The 23,693-nt window shown below is 39.7% G+C and overlaps 2 protein-coding genes across 6 annotated transcripts; one reads left to right on the top strand and one right to left on the bottom strand.

Annotated features, from left to right (window-relative positions):
- Window positions 1-836: 836 nt before the first annotated feature.
- Window positions 837-7,548, bottom strand: LOC120634255 (protein D7-like). Of its 5 annotated transcripts, none has more exons than XM_039904738.1 (3): window positions 7,465-7,548; window positions 5,906-6,005; window positions 837-1,181 (listed from the first exon to the last, which is right to left on the bottom strand). In XM_039904738.1, the coding sequence occupies exon 3, from the start codon at window positions 1,172-1,174 to the stop codon at window positions 869-871; it is 306 nt and encodes a 101-aa protein (XP_039760672.1). In that variant the 5' UTR covers window positions 1,175-1,181; window positions 5,906-6,005; window positions 7,465-7,548; the 3' UTR covers window positions 837-868. The 5 variants fall into 5 exon arrangements, with proteins under 5 accessions (XP_039760672.1, XP_039760673.1, XP_039760674.1 ...); XM_039904739.1 differs by lacking the exon at window positions 7,465-7,548 and adding an exon at window positions 6,431-6,586; XM_039904740.1 differs by lacking the exon at window positions 7,465-7,548 and adding an exon at window positions 6,313-6,424 and having other exon boundaries at window positions 837-1,230.
- A 279-nt stretch (window positions 7,549-7,827) lies between these two features.
- Window positions 7,828-23,519, top strand: LOC120634179 (probable tyrosyl-DNA phosphodiesterase). The gene is made up of 14 exons (XM_039904611.1): window positions 7,828-8,048; window positions 9,968-10,066; window positions 10,521-10,659; window positions 10,887-11,173; window positions 11,667-11,846; window positions 12,407-12,509; window positions 12,815-12,934; window positions 13,282-13,377; window positions 14,372-14,542; window positions 21,212-21,380; window positions 21,923-22,025; window positions 22,093-22,192; window positions 22,644-22,848; window positions 23,320-23,519. Exons 1-14 carry the CDS (start codon window positions 8,012-8,014, stop codon window positions 23,440-23,442), a joined length of 1,932 nt encoding a protein of 643 aa, XP_039760545.1. The 5' UTR covers window positions 7,828-8,011; the 3' UTR covers window positions 23,443-23,519.
- Window positions 23,520-23,693: the final 174 nt, after the last annotated feature.

Raw genomic sequence — 23,693 nt, 5'->3', positions numbered from 1 at the left:
CACTCCACTTAACAACTAACATGCGAGTATTTTTGCAACAAGATGAAACTGCAAACGTGTTTGCGAAGCGGTTATAAGACATTGGAAATAATAAAGTTGCAGTGAACACCTCGACCGGATTCATAACATTACCCACAGATTTTTGTCACATCACAGACTCAAAAGGGGAGCCATCCGGATCAGCTCAATATTATTTGAGATATTTCAAAAAAATTAAATTACGTTGACCACATCCACCTTTAACCTTTTCCACTTTAGGCCGTTCGATAGCATTTTGAAAGACCTTTCGAATGACATTTTATCCACCCGGATCGGTTGAGTATTCTTTGAGATAATCTTTTTCATTTTCTTTGAGAAAAAAAAACGAACTACGCCGACTACACCCAACATACCTTCACCGCTTTTGGGCCTTTCGATAGCACTACTCGGATCGGCCTGCTAGTTTACTGCTTATTGAGTCTGAAATGGCATAAAATTAGTTACCTGAAACCTGAAACCGGGCCCATCCTCTCTCTCCCTTTGGATAAGATTATAGTTTCGAGGCAGGTAGCAATACCGTCGGGAGACCAGCAAAAAATTTAAATTGTAATTTTTAGGATTTTTTGTTGCCGCCGGTATCTTAAAGTACCTGTTTGTTCCCATTCTTACATGCTTTCATTCGGTGTTAAAGCAAGTTACACTTTAATTGTTAAAAACACACATAACTTAACGCACTTAAAAATTAGAGGTTTTGAATGGCATTCGAACTCGGCGCCCCGAAAGTGAAGCGAAAGGCCTAACCACCCACCTACATAAATGGGAAATGTGTCCAAAAGGAACAAATAAAAACACATAAGCTGTGGTATTATGCTAGTTTATTGTCGCGCGGCTAGTCGTCCCACAGCTCGCGGTCGGGGTCGCCGGGCGGCAGGAAGTCGCGCAGCAGCGTGGGCGTGGGCGTGGTGAGCGCCGCGCACGCGCCGGGCGGCGTGGCGGGGCGCAGCGCCAGGCGCGCCGGGCAGGCCACCGCGTGCGCCGCCAGCTGCGGGGGCGGCATGCGGTGCGTGGCGTTGTAGGGGCACACGGCCAGCGCGGGGTGGCGCGCCGCGCACTTCACCAGGTGGCGCTGCAGGCGCGCGCGCGGCACGCGGTGCGCCGGCTCGTACGGGCACGACGCCCACTCGCCCGCCTCCATGCCGCCGCTGCGGGGGGTCGCATACTGATAGTGTCGTGCGCATCGACAGCCACGCCCTTCAGCAGGGCTAGCATGGGCGGGGGACACTTCTCCACGGGGAAAGGATATAACGTTTATCCCCTCACGCATTTATATCCACCCCCCGAGCATGGGCACACGGGTGGACAATATATCCACGGTGGATATAATAGGGGAAAGACGAACCCCCGGTAAATGTCACAAATTAATTATTCTAATCTGTGCTCATGGTTTTGACAAATAAATTTTTCGTTTTCTGTTTTGTTTTAGTTGTCTAAGTTTTTTATTGTTTTTTTTATCTATAAATGTTCCTCGTCTGCGGCTGTTTGTTTATATTATTTATTCTGGATTTTTCAAAGTGGTATAAAACCTACCTTTCGAGAAAATAAAATGAGTGCTAAAAAGTAAGTCTTCTATTATAAAATGTTTGAAAAAGTGACTACCTATTGATTTAGAAGCGTACCTAATGAATGAATGGTTTACAGTGAAAGTAAACAGAGACGTTAATCATCAAGATCCAATCCTGTTTACATATCAAATTATTGATCTTGTACTATTTTATTAAAAGTTGTGCTTGCCTTTTTCTATGGCCCATTAGTTGACAAATTTGTGTTTATTCAGATCAAGAAGTAATAAAATACAATTGCAAATGTTGGTAGATTTCATGCCAACCCACAACCACCTTGCCACTGGGGAATTCACAGGAACTCTTAGGAGCCAAAAGGGCAGACTCCCAGTGGCAAATCTTAGTCATTACTGAAGGAGCATGGGCCAGACGGGACGGTCAATCAGTGGAAACAGTTAAGTCAATTTTGCGGTAAAGTAAGCAAGTGCAAAAAATTTAAATTATTTATTAGTGTTGTTGGCATCAAACAAGTCTTGCATAATTTTTCTTTTATTTGCAGACGTGGCAGGACATTAAAAAAGCTGCAACAGCACGGGGACGCAGCACCACAGGCAACATATACATGTTGCTGTAAAGTCAACCAAGTGAAGAATTTATTTATTTTCCAGAGTAGGTATAGATGGAAGAATGCAGGATGCTCATTTATCACACAAAAATAAATTAAAAAGGATGAAAAGGTTAATTTAGAAATTTTTTTAATTAAAATATGTATTTATAAATCTTTCTCTTTTTTGTCGAGCAACTGTTAACAATCTTGTTTGATCCATATTTGATGTCTGATGTCGTTCTTCGCTCGTATTTACAAAATTTACTGTCATTTGCTCCATTAGAGTTCTGAAATATACAAATTATATTATGCTCAATACTGTTGACCCAAATTAGTAGGGCAAATTGTATGTGAAAATGCAGGATCAATGATTTATAAGGAACCATTATTATAAGATATAATTTTATAATATTACCAAACATTAATGTGCCCAATAATAATAAGTTATGGGAACTTAAATATTATTTAAAGTATATATTTACAATACACGCCTATAATGATGCATAATATTATAAAGTGTTATGCAGGCATATATAAGTGGAGATGCTTTTTCGGGACTGTAACGAAGCACCCAGTCAATCCCCAAGCTGCGAAATGTGTCTTTGAGGTACCTATTGGCCCTTTCCACACAGTTTCTTACTTGGCAGTGCCAGTTTGTGTACTTCTCTGCAGAACTATTTGGTGCAGCTTCTAAATCCGGAGTCATCATCCAAGGCTCTAGAGCATAGCCTGAGTCCCCAATAAAATTCTACTTTGTTATTTAAACATGTAAATTAATTCCTACTTGTTTTGCTTTTTCAGATTTTCTCCAAGATTTTAATAAAATGTTGAATAGAAATATATGCACAATCCTACATTGTAATTTGGACGTGATGATTAACCCATGCCCATGTTAAATAATTTATCAGACATTTTTTTTTGTATTTTCTTATATTTCATTACTAAATACAGTATCTACTGCCAAGTTTTTGTACTAATTCCTCAAATAAACAATTTTATTATAATGAGACATTGTTTTTTGTATATTCATATAAATAATTTACCAGACTAGTCGTATACAACATATGCAGCAGAATCCTAGGCATGTAATTTCTAGGTAATTATGAGGAGTATAATAAAATGATATAGGTAGGTGTGTAACTTTTTTTGATTTGCATTGTTTCCCTTTTATACTAGTAAATGGCAACAATAAGTAAAGTTTTGAAAGTTTGCACATTTTATTTAAAACATACATAAGATGTAGTACTGTCCGATTCTACTTTCATACAGCTGTATCTTTTCATATTTTACTTTAGAGTTAATAAATATGAATTGGTCATGGACACACACCACAATCTGTAAAACATATTTTAAAATTATTAACTTACTTGATTGTTTAAGTTTTTGATAAACTCTAGATCTAAATAATTTGTCTTTACTAGTTGAACATCTATCGTGGATCTCCAGAGTCTGTTCCCGGGAATAATATCTACTTTGGCATTAGTCTAAAATGAAATGAAAAATAATTAAAGTACCTAGCATTGAATATCTTTGCTATGTACTTATACTGAAGTACTAAGTACTGACTAATAATTTTATTATTAAAGTAAGTATATCTATATTTGATGAGGGGATGTCTGCAATTGCCAGACGGGTGATCAGTCCTATGTAAGGACCATTCCACCCTATTCCCCATGTTTGAGACACAGGTTTTACTGGTGTCCCGGCAGGGTCCCCCCTGAAACCTACCAGTCTCTGTGGTGAACCTAACAATATCCCCTAAGGTGAGGTTTGCTAGGTCTTCTTCACTTATTCTATCCTTACCTTGTAGTTCCCATCTTACCAACACGTACAAGGGGCACTCGGCTATAAAGTGAAAACTAGTTATCACATCACTGCACTTTGAACAGGATGGGATTTATATTTACTAATGAGAATTATTAGGAAGTAAGTACCTATATATACTCACATACTGACAATAGCTCCAGTAATTTGGGTCAGTTATTTGCTGACTGTTGTTTGAGCAACAGCCATGGTCTTGACCTGTCCCCGCTGATAACTACCGTCCGCTAATAGCCTTAAAGATGTGAGAACCTAGACAAAAAGTGATTAGCCATGCTTTTTTTTAAACCTACGTTCATATATAGATGATGTCTTTGCACAAGATGATTTTAGGTACTTAATAACAACTTACTTTTATGTGCACTGGTAGTCCATCGATAGCATTTAGTGGTTAGTGCCTCTTTAAGGTCCTCGCACGAGTACAGCACACAATTTTTACCCATCCGAAACAAGTGTTGGAACTCTGCATCGGGAAATTCGAACGGATTACTGGCGTCACGTATAGATCGCCGGTGTAATTTTCGTTCAGATTTCTCCATTTCACTTGAATTATAAGAGCCCCAGAAAGCACGAGACATGTTTTTTTCGACTTTAATTCGTTAACAGAATTTTAAACCCACGTCTAAGGACGGGGATAAAATTGTCTCTTTCAAATGTCAAAAAAGGATAGTCTTTCCCCTTTCATTTCTTCCCATGCTATGGGCGGGGGATATATATCCACGAGAAATGTCAAACGGGGATAAATTTATCCTCTCCCCTGTTGCCGTGCTCTGGCAAGGGGAAAAGATAATTATATCCCTTGATAGAGGATATAATCGGGGGATATAATTTATATCTCCTGCCCGTGCTAGCCCTGCAGAGCGGAACACAGCAGGAATAAGCATGTCGTTATTACTTCCCCCGATGAGCTCTACTACAACTAATGTAACTCCTACTATTTCTTTAAAAGTTGAATGCAGCTGCTATGTTCCGAAAATTTAGGTAAATTATCAAATGTGAAGTATTTAGTCAAGTCTTAAATGCATATATTTGAATACATATCCATGTGAAAATCTACAAAATAAAATGTTTGTACGGGTAACTTCATATAGTTTTTCAATCTAAGGTTGTGGGATCAGAAAATACTCAGACTTTATCAAGCATTTAATCAATATAACACTAAATGCCAGGAAGCTGTGTTCCGGTGAGGGTGGTCGCCGGTGTAGCTACAGGCACTGCCGGCTAACACCTGCACCTAAGCTCACAGAAGTTAACAACATGATGAACCCTCATTCAGTCATTATTGTATGTCATCAAGTCCAAAAACAGTGAAAACGCCCTGCGTAAGACTCACTTCCTAGATTTTTTCCTATTTTCCCATTTTATGGTAAACATTTTATAGAATGTTAGAGGTAAAATAATTAGGTCCACTGCAAAATGGTATGAAGAGACTAACCGTCTGTTGAGAAACACTACTAAAGTGGAGAGGTTTTTGATGCTTCAATATTAATTGTGCTGAGGTATCCATCAACCTAAGCACAATTAATATTGAAGCATTTGTAGGAAGGAACAGGACTTCATAGGAAGTGTTCCTTACACATTCTTGGAAGTATTGCTGTTTGTGGGCCATGATTTTCCACTTACCATCAGGTGGACCATCAGCCTGGTCTATCAATTATTGCTATGTAAAAAAAATATAGAAATTAACCTGAATTAAAAATAGGAAATCAGGGGGTGATATTTTTTAAAGTGGAATCTATAGCATTTTTCCTATTAACATTCAATTTCAAATAATTCAAAATTCCTTAATTTCATGTAGGCCTACTTTGCAAGCACTTTTCAAACTGTTTTGTAGTGTTTGTTACCTTAATGCAAGTTCGGAAGGCAGATTCCACCGACAAGAGCCGGTCAGAAACCCAGCAGTTGCTCTTTTCCATTCACTACATTGATTATAGCATACCTTGGTAACGTCCTAGAATCTCTCTGGAATCCACTGGAAATCCAAATTTCGACACTGTTGCAGGCTTCAGCTAGTCGATTTTGATCACGTTTTTAGTTAACTACAAAACATACAATACACATAATTTATTTAAATATTCTAGCTGTGGTCTTAGAGTACCATATGCACAATTTTTTAATGCTCTCGGTTGCTCTTTTAATTGGTTTAGTCGAGTATGTGAGATGTTCATAGAAACAGGAACACCCAGCTAAGTTTATAGTGGGCTTCGTAGGCAGGCTGTATGTTGGGAACACATAGCTGTAAAGTTTAATAATCACCATTATCTCACTACTATTTCAAAATAAATTGCCAAAGACAAAGACAATTAAAATAACACAACATATATCTTAGACTTATTAATTACCTACCTCCGTTTAAAATATTTTTTTGGACACTTTATTTCAAAGTTTTCGCAAGATTTAATAAAATTTTTCAAACCCGCCACCACTACATTTAGGCACAGATTAGTAAAAATTTAGACTTAACTCAGTATACGGTCAGTACTCAGTACCCGCCTCCGGTGCCCGCCTAAGAACAATCAATAAAGTACCCGCCAGAGAATTAAACCTCTGACTGATACAGGATCCCTGACCTCTATTATACTCCAAATAAAAACTAATAAACACCTCCTTATTGAAACAATTTTTATTTTTATAATTTTGGCTCTGATAGCAATGGTGAATGTCCTCGGAACTAGCGTTAGTGATGCTAAAGTTTTAGAAATCGATAACGATATGCTAATAATGGTATCGAATTGCTTTTCTTTTGAATTAAATTTTTGTTTGTTTGAATTAAATAGGGTACTATTAGTTTTATTACTAAGGCCAACGTTTCTGAAGATCAGGAAACAAGGTTGAAGTTGGTAAATCTAAAACGCAAACATTACCGACAGAGTTCTTTCCACGATTTTTTTTTGTTTCTAAATAGCACTGGAAAAGAATAGAATATTAAAATATAGATGTATAAAAAATTATATAATCCTCTGTCAAGCGGAGAAATTGCAGACATTCCTTCGCTAAGTTCGTCTTGCCAAGTTAAACCATGTTTTTTATTTCGTGAAATATTAATAAAAAAAAATTTTTTTGGTTATATTTAAGCACTCATTATTTTTAAACATAAACTGAATAGTATTCAGATTCTCTATACATCAAAGATGACAGGTATTAATTGTTGACCTACAACTTCATGGATTTTTAAAATACTCGGCCTACATTAAATATTATTTTGTGGACGTAAGGAATTTTAATGTAGGACTTGTGTACTACTCTATATTACAATCAATGCTAAGGTCTAGCCAGTAACCTGGCATGATCATTTTCCTTTTTCGATTTATTATATTATATGTATTCTATTTCCGATGTATTATATTATATGTGTCAAACTTTTAAAGTACCTAACGCGTTAGATGTTTATAAAACTACTACTGGAATCAAATGTTAACCTTTGAGATACTGTGGTTAAGTAAACACACTATAAATTATGGTAAATAGTTATAAATATAGTTAGCAATTTATACCTACCACGGGTCTTTTTTCAGAATGAGAATGGTTTAACATGGTTAAGACTGTAATCCACCACACTGCCCAAGTGCAGTAGCCACTATAAATTTCAACTCTATTTTTTGCCTAGATATCATTTCACTCATTCATGGCATTTCGATAATTTTTAGCTCCAATTCTAAATATAAAATTGCTGTCTTTAAAAAAAGCTAGAACCCAGACATACATTCACCGAAGTCTGTGACCGACCATATACAGCACAGAACAGGATATAAATAATAAATATAAATGACATACAGCAGGTAACAACCGCAGAGTTAGACTGAGTAATAAAAATCTTTATACTCATTTTTTATTCTCAATCTACGGTAATCTACGGTACAACCCTAGCCAGCTGCTAAATGTCAATTTGTCCAAAGAGCTCCAAATCCAATTTTGTCCATGAACATAACACTGAAGAAAACGATCAGCTGAAACTGAAACGTAAACAAAAAATTAATAAGTTACAAAATTGTTAAAAATAATATTAGGCATATTATATAGCAAAGAATGCTGTGAGAACTGAACAATGAATCACTCCAGTAAGAGGATGAACGGAATGTACGGTGTGTATTCCTTTGAACTACTTATGTTCGAAACTTCAGAAAGAAGGGAAAAATTATTTGTAAAAAAACATAAAACACAATTCGTAATTATTTGTGAAACCTACCAACCAAAAAGTAAAAAATAAATATTATCTACAAAATAAATTTTTCACTTTTTTTGTTATTGTATTTATCTCAGTTATAGGTGCCAAAACAGCAATAATGCTCATAACCTTTTACAAAATATTGCTACTTTACCAGCAGCTCTTTTATTATATTGGGCATTAATTTCTAACCAACCATAATGAAGTAATCACTTTGCAAACTGTTGAGTATATTCTCTATTTTTTATTCTGTTGTTCTGCTAGCCATATGAGAGATTTACTTGATAAAATTGTGCATTTTGAATGAAAATGTCTCTCAATTTTCTAGGATCCCATCATCAGACCACAATCTGATGACAATAGGTCAACCGTTTAAAAAACAATTTTCCTTATTGATCCAGGTGCCTTTGAGTAATTGTGTAACATACATAAAAAATTAAAAGATAAGAAGATTCGGATGATTTTGAATTTTGCCAAGTGTCATATATAAGTATCTACATCATTTGTTTAGCTTTTCTTAGCAAATGTAAAACCAGGGTAGTTTAATTATTACATGTATACATACTGTCAACTTTTGCTACCTAGCTCAATAAACGTGTTACTATCCAATATATTATTTATACATAATACCAAGCAAACAAGGCTACTTCGTTATTTGATCATAAATAATGTCAAAGAAAAATACTTCAGTCTGCTAGTGTTTCTCTGATTTGTCCGGTTTCTTGCAAGATAGGCTAAAAAGAGATAATTGAAACTTTAGATTAAGTTCAACATGTGAAAGAATTTTATAAAAAAATATATTGTATGTTTTATATATATTATTAATCTCTAGTAAGGCAAGGAGATCCTTTGTCTCCTAAACTCTTCTTAGCTGTGCTAGAAGAAATTTTTAGAAATTTACAGTGGGAAAAGTTAGGAATGAATATAAATGGATGCAAGCTGACACACCTGAGATTCGCAGACAACGTAGTGCTATTTACCAATGACCCAGACACTCTACAAGAAATCCTAAATCAACTAGCATCAGAAAGCCGGAAAGCAGGTCTCACCATCAACACTTCCAAAACGAAGGTTATGACAAATAGGCATAAACAAACTATAAAAGTAAACAACCAAGAGATAGAATATGTGGACGAATATGTCTATTTAGGACAAATAATCTCACCAAACATGCAGATGGACAAGGAATTGCAAAGGCGAGTGAACAAAAGCTGGGCATATTGGTCACTCAAAGAAGTACTAAAAAGCAAAGATATTCCAATGCCAACCAAATCCAAGGTATATAACATGTGTATTTTCCCAATCCTCACTTATGGATGTCAAACCTGGGGATTGACGAAAGCTCACCAACAGAAGCTCAAAGTATGCCAACATAGAATGGAAAGGAGCATGTTGAATATTAAGCTGAAATACAAGTGGAGCATAAGTAAAATTAGGAAGGCCACAGGAGTAACGGATGTCCCCAGAAAAATTAAGAGGCTAAAATAGCGCTGGACTGGCCATGTGGTTAGATCCTCGAAAGAAAAATGGACTAAAGAAATTATATCTTGGTACCCTAGAGATGGCAAGAGGAAAAAAGGTGGGAAGATGACCTGCCAAAAGGATGGCGCAGAATAGCCAGAGACAGAGCACACTGGAGAATTCTAGAGGAGGCCTATGTCCAAAAACAGCCTGACTAAGCGCGCTGGTGTTATAAATTTTTTAGGAATAAATATAACTTAATTAAATAATAGATTTAGTAACTAGTAGTGTATAAGCAAAAATGTATTTAGTCAGAGAATAAAGGCTATTTTTATTTTTTATTTTATTATTAATCTCTTATGTTTCTTGTTGCAGGTGACCGCAGCTCCAAGAGAGTGAAAAAGGAGTGCAGCTATGGTGCATCATGCTACCGGATGAATCCCACCCACTTACGCGAATACAGCCACCCGCACTGTATGTACACACACGCACACACATCAGCCTTCATCTCCTCCATTCACACTACTCAAAAACTTGTTTGTAGTATTATACCTTTAAGTACATGTAGCAGGATTCTTATGCCAAATAAGAAAGAGATGAACATGTTTCACTTTAGTAGTTTAATATTATATTTAAAAATGCAATAACTGTACTACAACAACCTTCAGCAACAAAGAAGATCAGTTAGTTTCCTTACAAATGCTGCTATTCCTTGACAAGCTAGGACAGGGTGCACAGTCTTTCATAGTTCTTTAAACACAGTCTACATATAGAAAAACCGTTTAAAGAGTGTGTTTTGTATTTTGAATTTCATACCTATCTCCCTGAAAAATAACATTTTAAAAAGCAAAATCATAAGTTCTTAATAATGTTTAATATGTTTTAAAAATGATGATAATACTGATAAAAGTACTTGTTATATTTGCAGTGGAGACAATACTGGATTCGTGGAGTGGCTCAGGAAGTTTTGAGATACCAGACAAGTATAGCTTACAGCGGAGCATGATAACTGACCAGCTGAATATCATTGTGGAGAAGAAGCTGTATGAGCCCCGTGCAGGGGCCAAGTGAGTATTGAACAAACACAAAATATTGTTCTTCTTCTGATCCTGTTGACGAGAACTATCCATAGTATGTAGGGTAACTTCAGCAAGCTAAGCTCACTCACAGAGTGATCGGAGGAGTATCTGTTTGTTCTGTCTCAAAGCATGCTCATGCACAGAGAGATGTAAATAAGCTGACACATCAGTAACAAATCTACATGCTTCAGTGTGCAATGCCATTATCTTTTCAGGGCACAAAACCAAGAGGGGCCCAGTGAGGACATGTCCCAGGACAGCGCTAGTGTGTCACAAGTCAACACTACACGCACACAAGTAGAGAGTGACTCGAGTGCTGTGCACACAAAGGTCAATCTCACAAGTGAGCCGGTGAAAAAATGTGATAAAAGTGTAGTAAAGACAAGTAGTGATAAAAGTTTACTAGTGCAGAATTGTGAAACAAGTGATAAACTAAGTGCAGGTAGTTCAAACAGAGAGAAAAGCTTATCTCCTACGCCGGGCCTGGGGGCGAGAATCAGAGGTATACTAAATATCTATTGCTTCATAATTAATATATAAGCTGTTGATTCCTGGATGACTATTTATATCTTACGAGACTGCTGTAACAAGTTGTGACATTAACAATGCAACAGGTATTCAGCGAACCATTATATACTAGTAGACCAGTTCGCCCTGGCTGATTTACATTCATCTGCATGTACTTTGTTTAAACTGATTCCACAGAGGCATTACATGCCCGTATACACGTATAGGGCGACGCATAACGTTATCTCTTCATGATAGCTAGGTAGTTGGCAAGCAGACTAATATCAATCATCAGAATGATGATTTCCTCAGCCTATAATATCCCACAGCTGGGCACTCTCGTCGGAGAGAGCGTCGTGGCCCATATAATGCGTTTCAGCAGCACGACGCAGCAATGTCAATGCGGCGTTCTACTCGGAAGCTCGCTCAGTGCACAGTCGGCGCCGCACCATAGCGAGCGTTGTAATAATAATAATGACTCCGTGCAGACTCGTCGTACCGGCCCGTGGTGCCGCCCGCGCGGCGTGCAGAGGACTTCCTGAAGGTGGTGCGGCCGCGCGGGCTCATGCGCGCCAAGCACGCGGCCGCGGCGCCCTACCACGTGTTCTACACCGCCGTCACCGCGGCGCCGCGCACGCACCACCAGCCCTACTCCGTCACGTTGCTGGGTGAGCGTCTCCCGGACCCCTCCCCTCGGTCCCATAAAGCGCGGAAAGAGTTCAGGAGCGGGACAAAAAAATTCTCGATAGGAAAACACAATACTATTTATTGGCCCGAGCCAGGATCGAACACAGGATTTCTTGATCTGCTGTCGAACACTTACCACGGCAGTCGGTGAAAATACTCATATCGACCGAGCGATCGTGAGGAAAGTAACCTTCGCTAGCCTCAGCGGTAAATTATCCCCGTAGCATCCACACACTGCGCGACGCTGTCCACTCGTTGTCGGCGTTTACCACGAAATCAAAGGGTGGGAGGAGCCGGGTCCGATCATCCGAGCAGATTTGGCAATTCATAAATTCTAAATTTTTAGCGGTCCGGACTGACGGGAGGCTAGCGCAGGTCCCGGCTATTTACTACCCTACCGACAAAGAGGTGCCTCGCGCTGAAAGCGATTAGGCTTTTTTATATATCTCACTACGGCCTCGCCCTCGACCGCAATCTCACCCGACCACCTCGGGGCGCGCGGGGGCCGGGCCGCGGTACCAACCCGCCGCTCCGGCCGCAGAGCTGCTGGACCCGAGCCTGGGAGAGCTGCAGAGCTCGCTGCAGATCAACTTCATGGTGGAGCCGGCCTGGCTGCTGGCGCACTACTACTTCGCGGGCTACAGGTGAGCAGTGCGCGAATACTGGCACCCCAGGCTTAACGCCTATGCCTCTCTTGATGAACTCAGGGTGGCAGGGTGCGGATCGAGTAACTCGCTTGCCCTTCTCAACACTGAGAAGGGCAAGGCCCTGTTTATAGTCGATGGTTTTCCACACACTATTAGGTGAGCTGTCGGCTTGCTTCTTCGACTATTAATGTAAAAAAAAATTATGGACTACGCTGCACCCTGCTAACCTGCAAGTCGTAATCTCCTCACGAGAGCGGGTGGGGGCTTCAATAACTCGTCTCCCCGAGCCCCGTCTGTTGCAGCGCCAAGCGGCTCACCATCCTGTACGGCGAGGAGTGCGCCGACATGCGCGCGCTGCGGAGCAAGCCGCACGTGGACGCGGCGCACGTGCGCGTGGCCACGCCCTTCGGCAAGCACCACACGTGAGTGCCCGCGCCGCTGCGGCGACAAAGTAATGTATGGAAGCCAGAGAGCGCACTCGAGTTGCTCGTTAGGAAAGTGCAATGGCGCTCTTGGAATCTTGAAATGAAATTGGATCTTATTTTTCTGGCACATGCTGATCATTATAATTGCAAAAATAATAATAATAATTTTAATATTAAGGTATTGTTACCGACCATATTATGATACCTATATTATTAAATCAAATTTATTAACCTGCAATCACGCAAATAAACATTTAAATTCGAAAATCTATCGAACTAGCGACTGACTAGCGACTGGCTCCCTACCTACCTACTAGCAGCTGACAACGCGGAACCTGTTGCAGGAAACTGATGCTGCTGTGCTACGAGGACGGCGCAGTGCGGGTGGTGGTGTCCACCGCCAACCTCTACCAAGACGACTGGGACAACCGCACGCAGGGGTGAGCGCCAGCACACGCGCACACGCACACGCGCACACGCACACGCGCACACTCACACACGCACACACGCACACGGCCAGAGGAGGAGGCTTATTGCTGGGGCAGGCCCCTCCGGCCAGCAGTAGAACACGAATAGGCCTTGCTACGAGCTTGCTAATATAAGGGGATGGTGGCCAGGTATTACCTTAAAGACTAGCAATGTTCAGGATGACACTTAGATCTTTTCATAATTCATAGTATTACATTGCATTACAGCAGTGTTGTGGGTCTGTACTCTATAACCCTATCTCTTGCTTTTTTATTCAATCAATTAAAACAAGACTTATAAACACAATTAAAACATTGTCATATGTTATAACGCTAGGCCCTTAGGTACAAGACATATAAGACAGGTCAAACATAACTACTACTGTCACTTATAACACCAGGACTTTGAGAACAATTTAGTTGTTTATATGTATAGAGCAGCCTCTGCTACATATATTGTCTGTATAAAATAATGCTGGGGCTCCATATATGATACCTAAATATAAATAACCCAAAGGATATATTAGATATATATGTACTTATCTGATGCAACATCAGGTACCACGATAGTACCAACAACAACTTATCTCAACTCCATCACCAGTATATACGACTCTTGTTTTGCCACAACAATATTTCATGAAGTATCGTACGAGTATATATCGTTTCCATTATAAATCATCTATTCCCAATTTGTAAAGTTTTATCACCATATTTTTCTTTTCTTAATTAGTTAATTTAAATCCGTGCTAACTTTTCTTTCCCGCCAATCGATCTCGTCAAACTCGCGTCACCGCCATAGATCCTAAACTTTTCTTTGATAGTCCAGTAAAGGCCATTCTATTTTCAAAACACTATCAATGAGTATACAAACTATGGTTTGTTGATATATATGTAAAATAATCGCCGGGTCCTATTGGTAACGAGCTCGCGAGAGCGCCGTGTACCAGGGAGTCATGTCCCGCAGGCTGTGGCTGAGCCCGCGCTGCCCCGCGCTGGCGGCGGGCGCGGCGCCGCACGCGGGCGAGTCGCCCACGCAGTTCAAGCAAGACCTGCTGCGCTACCTGGCGCACTACCGCCTGCCCAACCTGGTGTACTACATGGAGAGGGTCAAGAGATGCGACTTCAGCCACATCAAGTACGGCCTTTTTTTATTGGTTGGAAGATCGGCGATCGTTTCGTGTATGCATGTGTACAGGCTAGCACTCAAACATTCAAAACTCATTTATATTCAAATTGTTGGCCGCGTTCTTCGTCTGCGTTTTAATAATCCCGTGAGAAAAAGTATAGTACATATGTTACTCTCCGTCCTTTCGACTCTATTGCTAAGTAAAACTCTATGCCAATAATAATAATCTATAATAACTCTATTGCTAAGTAAAAATCTATGCCATAAATTGTGATTGTGAACATATGTACATGAAGTGTACAAAGGAAAGCTTATCTCTATAAGAGATCTCTTCCAGCTACCCCGGCATGTGAGTAAGATATTTAATTGTGGTATAGGTCAAATAAAGGTACAATATACTAAATCATAACTACTATATATACAATATATCTAAATTATAACAAAATTCTACATATTAATACAGAATTAAATGAATAAATGAAGGTATTATATTATATATATAATATAAGGTTAAAAATTTTGTATTAGGTTTGATATATTAATTAAGACCCATAAATATTCCTGTTAAGGCCCACTGTTAGTACAAATGCGCTATAACGGGGGTTTTTAAGGCGCTATATATCTGAAATGGTGATATATGTCGGCGATACGCCAGGGTTTTCACGCTCGGTGTCCATTATAATAAAATAACTCACAAAATATCACGTAGTTTATTTTCGCACAATTGCTAGTATAGAACAGAGCCGATTTACATAAATTAAACGCTTTTATAGTTTCCTTACAATGGCTAAAACGGATATAGAAAATACAACTTCTTTTGAAACAAACAAATAAAATTAGGTACTGCAAAATAATTCTTAAAATATTCCTTAATATTTATAATAAATGTTTAATCAATTTAAATTACTTAAAATGATTAATCATTTATATAATACAGAGATTTGTTAATTTAATTGCAACAAACATTAGTCAGTCTAAAGATGGCGCTGCAGGCCAGATATAAAATGAATTAAAGAAAGACTTATTGCATAAAATAATAAAGTTTGATACAGAATAATGATATTAATTCTATAAGATATTAATTTGAACATTTTCACAGTAAATAAAGTAGTTTAAAAATAAATGGAACATCAAATATCTTGAAAACATTCAAACAGTCAAAACAGTGTCTATTAAATATCAGGCCCTAATAAGTAGCGGTTTTATGTTTACAAATAACTATTTGAATTTAAATCTGATATATTTCAGATATTTTTTTTATAATAAAATATTCACTTTAACGATAAACTAAAACATAAATATCAATAGTCGCCAATTATTGCCGACAAGTGGCGATTTGCGCCCATATATATGTGTTCTAGGAAAAAAAATTGTGATATAGCATAAAAAATCCATATTTTTTTCCGTATTTCCGCTTGGATGCCAACAACGAATCTGTTATTAGAATTTAAATAAAAGTGGCTGCCATCTTGAAGTTTTTGGATACTAAGCCGATTGCTCTGCATGTTGAATCTATTCTAAATAAATAAAATAAAATATCTGGGCGTCCGCGTTAACTTCGATATCGATTTGGAATCGATATCGATTTTTAAAGCAATCGTTTCAATAATTGAAAAATTTCATTTCATTTTTTTTTAAATTCTGATAACACATTCTTTGTTGGTGTTCAAGCGGACGACTAAATATAGATTTCGAATGCAATCTGCTTTTTAAGCTATTATTTAACCAGTAAAAAATCGATATCCGGACGTCCGCTTGGATGCCAACAACGAATCTGCTTTTAGAATAAAAAAAAGTGATAAAGATATCTACTAAGCAAGACGAGTTAGTTTTAAGACGTGAGGGGTGAAGAGCGCACAACTCATATTATATTATATGTTAACTAGGACAGTGTCTTAATTGGTGGCTCAGTTAGGGCGTAAAGAACAGACAATCGTTCGCATTTATAATATTAGTAAGGATTGAAAATTCTTGGATGAAAATTGAGAACGAAATGTCGAGGTCACATTTAGGCATATTTCGTTACATGAGAGAGAAGAAAGATAACAAAGAGAGAAGGCGAAAGAGAGATAGTTATGTGCTGGAAAGAAATAATCTCGAATCGGGCGCACGCAAGTCAATAGTGGCCAATTAATAATTTGATTCTAAACAACTTATCAACCTCAGTTATTATGTACGCCAGAAATGATTGAATGCATGTCATTGTTTAATCGATACCAAAATCAATAATCTTCAGCTATGCAACTAAGGACTAAAAGCTTTTCTCTCGTTCTGTGACGGGTGAGATCGCTTGTTAGCGATAAGGACGTAGTAAGTTGTATCTGCCTAGTGTTTGTTATTTTTATTCTTGTTAAATTTTTCATTGTTTGGTCGGTGTACAATAAAATAAGGCTCTCATTTGCCTATGACGTCAAGAGTGAGGCCACGATACGGGGCGAGCGGTTTCGCGGGCAATTGTTTTTTCAAATATTTGCTGGGTGAGCCCAAGGTCCAGGTCGACTTTTTAACCATTGACGAACGTCTTAATCGTTTCGAAGAGGCTTTATCGAGTAAAATAATCAATTTAGAGTCGTCATTGGCACAAAAACTTAACAAAGAGTTGACTTCGCTTCAAAGTCTAATAAAACAAATACCCGATCTTATCAAAACCGTCGAGTTCATGTCTAATAAATTTGACCAGATGCAAAGTGAAATCCAATTATTGAAATCGGAAGTCATAACCCTACGTGCAGACAACACGAAACTTCAAGATAATGTGCGTAATCTTGACAGTAAAATGTTGGAAATTGAGCAGAGGGCACGGGAGTCCAACTTGGATCTCCAGTGTATCCCAGAATTTCCGAAGGAAAACCTTACAAATACGGCCATTCAACTTGGAAAAACTATCTCTTACCCGATTATGGAAAACGATATTATATCGTGTACCCGAATTGCCAAGGTCAACGCCAGCAGCAGTAGGCCGCGGTCTGTTATCCTGAAGCTGTCTTCGCCCCGCAAACGGGATGAGTTTCTCAGTGCATGCTTAAAATTCAACAAATCGAACCCTTTGGATAAACTTAACAGTTCCCACCTGGGTATAGCTGCCGATAAAACCCCTATCTACGTGTCCGAGCACCTCTCACCAGCTAATCGCAGTCTACATGCTATGGCGCGCAGCTACAAAAAGGAAAAAGGATATAAATATCTTTGGGTGAGACACGGTCGCGTTATGATGAGAAAGAACGATTCTTCTCCTGCCATATGGATTAAGAATAGTGACTTACTTATGCAAATTAAGAGTTAGGGTGTAAATGGACTTTTATTCTCTGGTGTAGTGATTTAGCCGTAAATTCTTAAAAGGTACTGTTAGTGGATTAAGTGAGTACTATCAAAACGCAAGAAGTATACGAGGTAAACTAGAAAGTCTTTACTTGAACAGCATGTCGTGCGAGTACGATATAATAGTTATAACGGAAACTTGGCTAAACAGTGGTGTATTTGATGCTGAAATATTAAATGATAATTATAGTATTTTCCGGAGGGATAGATGCAGTTCTAGTAGTTCAAAGAAAGAGGGTGGGGGGATTTTAATAGCTGTCTTAAAGAAATTTAGTTCCTCTCGTAATAGTTGTTGGGAGAGTGAATGTGAGGACCTCTGGGTCACGGTTTCGACCGGCAATACTTCTCATGCAGTTCACATTTGCGCCGTTTATCTGCCTGCTCCCCCAATTTTCTGTAAGCTCGATCAAATGCTGTCATCTATAAGCGAAGCTATATACAGAACGAATAGCGATGTTCTCCTCCTCGGAGATTTTAATCTCGGTTTCATAAACTGGGCTGAAGCTAAATCAAACTTAGATATAACTTTTACCCAGCCAACTTTTATTAACTCCAATTTAGGGCATCTTCTCACAGATTTTATCAACCTACATAATTTTAAGCAATATAACAGCATTGTCAACAAAGACAATAAAATCTTAGATTTAATTTTATGCAATGGGGCATTACAAGCTAGAGTATGCTCTGCAGATGTTTCGCTAAGCAAAATTGACCCGTATCATCCTCCATTGCTTTCTGTTGTAAATTTTCACAAAGATCAATTCCTTAGTCCAAATAAAATTAAAAAGCTGAATTTTTACCGAGCTGACTATATAATTATAAACGAACTGTTGAGGGGCATAAATTGGGATACAATTTTTGATGACACTGATACTGTTAATCAAATGGTAGATACATTCTATGACGTAGTTAAGGGGCTAATACTTAAACACGTACCTAAAACAGCAGCCAGGCGAAGTTGTTATCCTTCTTGGTATACTTTTAACCTAATTAGGTTAATAAAGGAGAAGAAGACTTACCGTCTTAAATACAAGAAAAACAAATGCCCGCTGGCCAAACTTGATTTTCAGGAAGCTAGAAAATTGTGTCACAATCTAATAGATCGTTGCTACGCTAATTACAAAAAAAGCATTGAAGATCATATTTGTAAAAATAACATGAAGATACTGTGGTCATTTTTAAAATCAAAAAGGAAAAGCCAGGGAACGATTCCAAATGTTATGACATTTAACGGCAAAAAAATATCATCTCCTTCAACGATTTGTGGCGCTTTCGCTGAACATTTTTCGGCCGTTTACACACAGCCTGTCTATACTGATGATAGAGCAAGAACAAGTGCTGCCCTCACAACAATCTCATGCCCAGTCACAAATAAAAATTCCTTACTTACAATATCTTTGGGTCTCAAGGCAGTAGAAAAAGCCTTGAAGAAATTGGATAAGAATAAAGGAGCAGGTCCTGATGAATTACCAGCCATTTTCATTAAAAATTGCGCCGCAACTCTGGCTTATCCACTTTACCTTATTTTTAATCGCTCTCTTGCCACTGGGATATTTCCAGACAAATGGAAATTTGCTAATGTTGTACCAATTCCTAAAAGTGGGCAAGCGGATGATATACTTAATTATAGACCAATTTCCCTGTTATCTCATGTAAGCAAAGTCTTCGAATCTTTAATATGTCCGTATCTTTCGTTTCAATTGCAGTCCATCCTAATTGCTCAACAACATGGTTTTCGAAATAAAATGTCAACAGTATCAAATTTGACTGAACACACGACTCAAATAATAGATACCATTGATAAGGGATATCAAGTCGATGCTATTTATATGGACGTAAGTAAGGCATTCGATCGGTTCGACCATATGATTTTAATATCCAAATTGTATGATGCTGGTATTCAGGGAACTTTGCTCTCTTGGCTCTCATCTTATTTGTCGTGCAGGCAGCAGAAGGTTGTAGTTTGTGGCTACGAATCAGATCCGTTCAGGGTTCCATCTGGCGTCCCACAAGGGTCCCACCTTGGCCCTATGTTGTTTTTAGTGTATATTAACGATGTGTGCGATAACATTAAATCTTCCAATTTCACCTTGTTTGCTGATGATTTGAAAATTTTTAAAGCTATAAAAACTCCTTTAGACTCTGATTCTCTTCAAAATGACTTAAATAGCATATCAAACTGGTCTGTTAAAAATAAATTGCCTCTTAATATTAAAAAATGCCAACATATTAAATTTACAAAAAAACGCATGCCTCTTCAAACTTCTTATCTTAATAATCTGTTGCTTGACGAGGTGTATACTGTTAGAGACCTAGGTGCTATTTTGGATAAAAAATTGTCATTCAATACACACATAGATCAATTAATCAGTAAATGCTACAAATTACTGGGGTTTGTTTGGCGAAATTGTAAAACATTCAATTCTTGTCTGGCTCTCAAAACCGTCTACTTTGCATTAATTCGGGGTCTCTTAGAGTATTGCTCCAGCATTTGGAATCCACTATATAAGGATCCTATTCTAAGGATTGAAAGAATCCAAAAACGTTTTCTGTTCTTGTTGTCAGTTCATCAAAAAAAACAATTCGGTTTAACCTCATATAGCGATAGATTAAGCTTCTTTAAATTAACTTCATTAGAAAGTCGTCGTTGGGTATCCGATCAAGTATTTCTCTACAAAATTTTAAATAATAAAATCAACTGTCCAAATATTTTGACCAAAATTAAATTTACTGTTCCGCGTAAAAATGCGCGCCTCGGTAACTTCAAACCGTTCGTTGGCAAGTTGTATAGAACTAATTTGGGCGCTCACAGTATCCTGGCTAGGATTTGCCGAGAGCACAACAAGCTATTCCAAGCTACTCGTGCCGACATCCACTCATGTTCTCTTCAGCAATACAAAACAATTCTGCAACAACTTATTAGTACAGCTAGTAGATAATTGCCTCGTACATTTCTGTTTTGTTTTAATTTAAGTTATGTTTTTGTTTCCTGTTTTTTAACTTCATCTTACAGTGTTTCCTTCGTTACAACAATAATATTATTGTAAACTTGCGAACCCGCACTTGTCTGTTTGTTTTTTCAGATACGCATGCCGGTTTGCCAGTAATTGGGTTTACACTACAACTTTATGTTTCTCAATTTTGTAGTCCCTAAGCTTGTTTCAGTGTATAATCTGTTGGTGAACCTAATAAATAAATAAAAAAAAAAAAAAAAATATAATCTAGAAATAATATAATTTGAAAAAATTAGTTTTTGGCAGTTTAGTAACATAGGGCAGTTGTTTAAATTGAGTCATCATGGCTATCATGTAAACATGCATGTGTGAGCGCTCGTTCTCGAACTGCCGCCGCCGGTTGCAGCGTGTTCCTCGTGGCGTCGGTGCCGGGCTCGCACGCGGGCCCGGCCTGGGGCCTGCGGCGCGTGGGCGCGCTACTACGCCAGCACTGCGCCGTGCCCGCCGCCGACGGCCGCGCGTGGCCGCTCGTGGCGCAGGCCAGCAGTCTCGGCAGCTTCGGCGCGGACCCTAAGGTACAGCGCCCCCGGCCTTCTGTGGCCCTGCTACTTCCGTTCCCCACATCTTAGTACTTGTGACAATAGCAAGCAACTATAAGTATCTAGAAGTCATCAGTTGCAAAGGTAGGTATGCGAGGTAGGAAGCCAACACGTGTATTTTTTTTATCTCGCGCGCCTATGTGGGAAAACTCAAGAACGTCTATATTGTCTATAATGTCACGTTTGCTGCATTTCTTCCGTCTCCTGGAACGACCCAAATGCTTGCAGAAGGATAAAAACGGCTAAATAAACATCACGTTAATGAACGTCCCTTTGGTATAATAGTCAATTGAATTGTGGGCTTGAACTCTATATCTGTTCTTTGACTACCCATTACAGAGGAGTCCTGCGACCCCACATCGGTCACGTATCGTGGGACGTGATCAAATGAATACTAGGCACTCATAAGTACGCAGCAGGCAACAGTTAGTCTGTTGCTCATAAACAAAGCGTGGACTCGCGCTCAGTTGCCGCTCGACCACCGGGCGGGGTGGACGTGTACCGTTTTCTCGTTGCAGCTGTGGCTGTGCGGCGACTTCCTGCACCACTTCACGAAGACGAAGAACCCCCCGCAGACGCTGACGGCGCCGCCGCCGCTGCAGCTGATCTACCCGTCGCTAGGTGAGCCCACGAGCGGAGCCAGCCGAGGCCGCCGCGCGCGGGCTCGCCTCACACGATCCGTTTTCAGAGAACGTGCGACAGTCGCACGACGGGCTGCTGGGCGGCGGCTGTCTGCCCTACGCGGCCGCGCAGCACGCCAAGCAGCGCTGGCTCGACGCGTACCTGCAGTGAGTACAGCGGCGCGGCCGGTGTTGTGGTTGACACTGCGTACTTTTTGTCTTAAAAAAGTCATTTCCCTAAAGGTATCTGTGAATATGGTGGAAGCGGGGATAGCCTAGTGACTTCGGCTTTACCCTCGTGGGGAGAGTTCGAATCCAGGCACGCGCATAACTTCCTAAGTTTTATGCATTTTAACAATTCAATATCACTTGCTTTAACTCAAACGACCTATAATATGTATATTTTTTTCACATAAGCTCACTTGTCTATGATTTTCGCCACAAGGTGTGTGTCTGTCTCGTGCCTGTATTAGCATATTTTTCAATTCTCGTAAGGACCTAAGGTTATTAATGAAAAGAAACGAATGTATATTTATTCATCTGTCAAGTGTCATAACTGTAAAAGCGTGACACACTTAAAGCGTGTCGTCGGTCAGCGAACGTGCATGTGTGTCCGCAGCCAGTGGTCGGCGGCGGGCACGGGGCGCTCGCGCGCCATGCCGCACGTGAAGTCGTACTGCCGCGCGCGCGGTGAGTCGGCGGCCTACTTCCTGCTGACGTCGGCCAACGTGAGCAAGGCGGCGTGGGGCTGCGTCAACCGCGGCGACGGCGCGCTGCGGCTCATGAGCTACGAGGCCGGCGTGCTGCTGCTGCCGCGCCACGTGGTGAGTGCGGCGCCGCGGCACGGGCCGGCGGAGAGTGCATGCCTCGTAGACACGTGCGCGCGCATGTGATCTGTTTAAGTCATCATTGCTAAGGGATTTTGTTAGTCTGCAACTTTTGGAACACCCTCGGAAATTTGGAATCCAAACGTATGATTTGTTATCGTTTTTAACTACAGTAATATTGTTCTTTTTTCGAGTCTCGAGTTTCGAGTCGAGTGATGTAGTCGAATCTTATGTCAAAGGTTTCTGCAAAATAAACAATTTGAATTTGAAGTGAGGGAGTCGCTCCCGACAACAGCTCATTTTTAAATTTAATTTCAATTGGAACTTGGCGCGTAGGGATTCAAATATTGAAGAAGGTTTAGCAAGTTAAGCTTAATTCGTTGTATCCGGAGGGATGCACGTGGTGCGAGATTATAAATCGCCCTTCGTACAGCTCCTCTAGTGTAGTGAGGCAGGTCGTGGTTCCAGATCGACGAGGACTTCTTCCCCCTGGGGGAGGCCGCGCCCAACCGGCTGGTCGTGCCCTACGACCTGCCGCCCGTCAGGTACGCGCCCGGCATGAGCGCCTGGGTGCAGGACCACTTGCACTGACACGCCACACGCGGGCCCGCGCCCACCGGCACGACTCCACTGAAACTCTAATCAATAAATTATTTTGTTACCTTGAACTGTTCGTTTTCTTGGGATAAAAATTCATCCTTTCAACTAACTCTATGTCGATCAGGCTTTAGCATTTATAATCGTACGTACAGTCCCACCACAGGGCCCGGGTTCTCTCCCACAGTGAGATTTATCTTTCTATGTTTCTATATTTTTCTAATAGGACAGTCTTATGCTGTTCT

The sequence above is a fragment of the Pararge aegeria genome, chromosome 23 (genome assembly GCF_905163445.1).
Source record: "Pararge aegeria chromosome 23, ilParAegt1.1, whole genome shotgun sequence".
In the NCBI taxonomy this organism is placed as follows: domain Eukaryota; kingdom Metazoa; phylum Arthropoda; class Insecta; order Lepidoptera; family Nymphalidae; genus Pararge; species Pararge aegeria.
The sequence above is the reverse complement of the archived record's forward strand: the minus strand, read 5'-3'. Positions and strand labels throughout refer to the sequence as shown.

Bases quoted from the DNA above. Each gene is read 5' to 3' on its own strand.
- LOC120634255 (XM_039904738.1), bottom strand. From the start codon at position 1,174: ATGGAGGCGGGCGAGTGGGCGTCGTGCCCGTACGAGCCGGCGCACCGC.
- LOC120634179 (XM_039904611.1), top strand. From the start codon at position 8,012: ATGAATCACTCCAGTAAGAGGATGAACGGAATGTACG. The intron at 11,174-11,666 runs GTATACTAAATA...GACTCCGTGCAG, and splicing joins CCTGGGGGCGAGAATCAGAG to ACTCGTCGTACCGGCCCGTG. The intron at 13,378-14,371 runs GTGAGCGCCAGC...CATGTCCCGCAG, and splicing joins TGGGACAACCGCACGCAGGG to GCTGTGGCTGAGCCCGCGCT.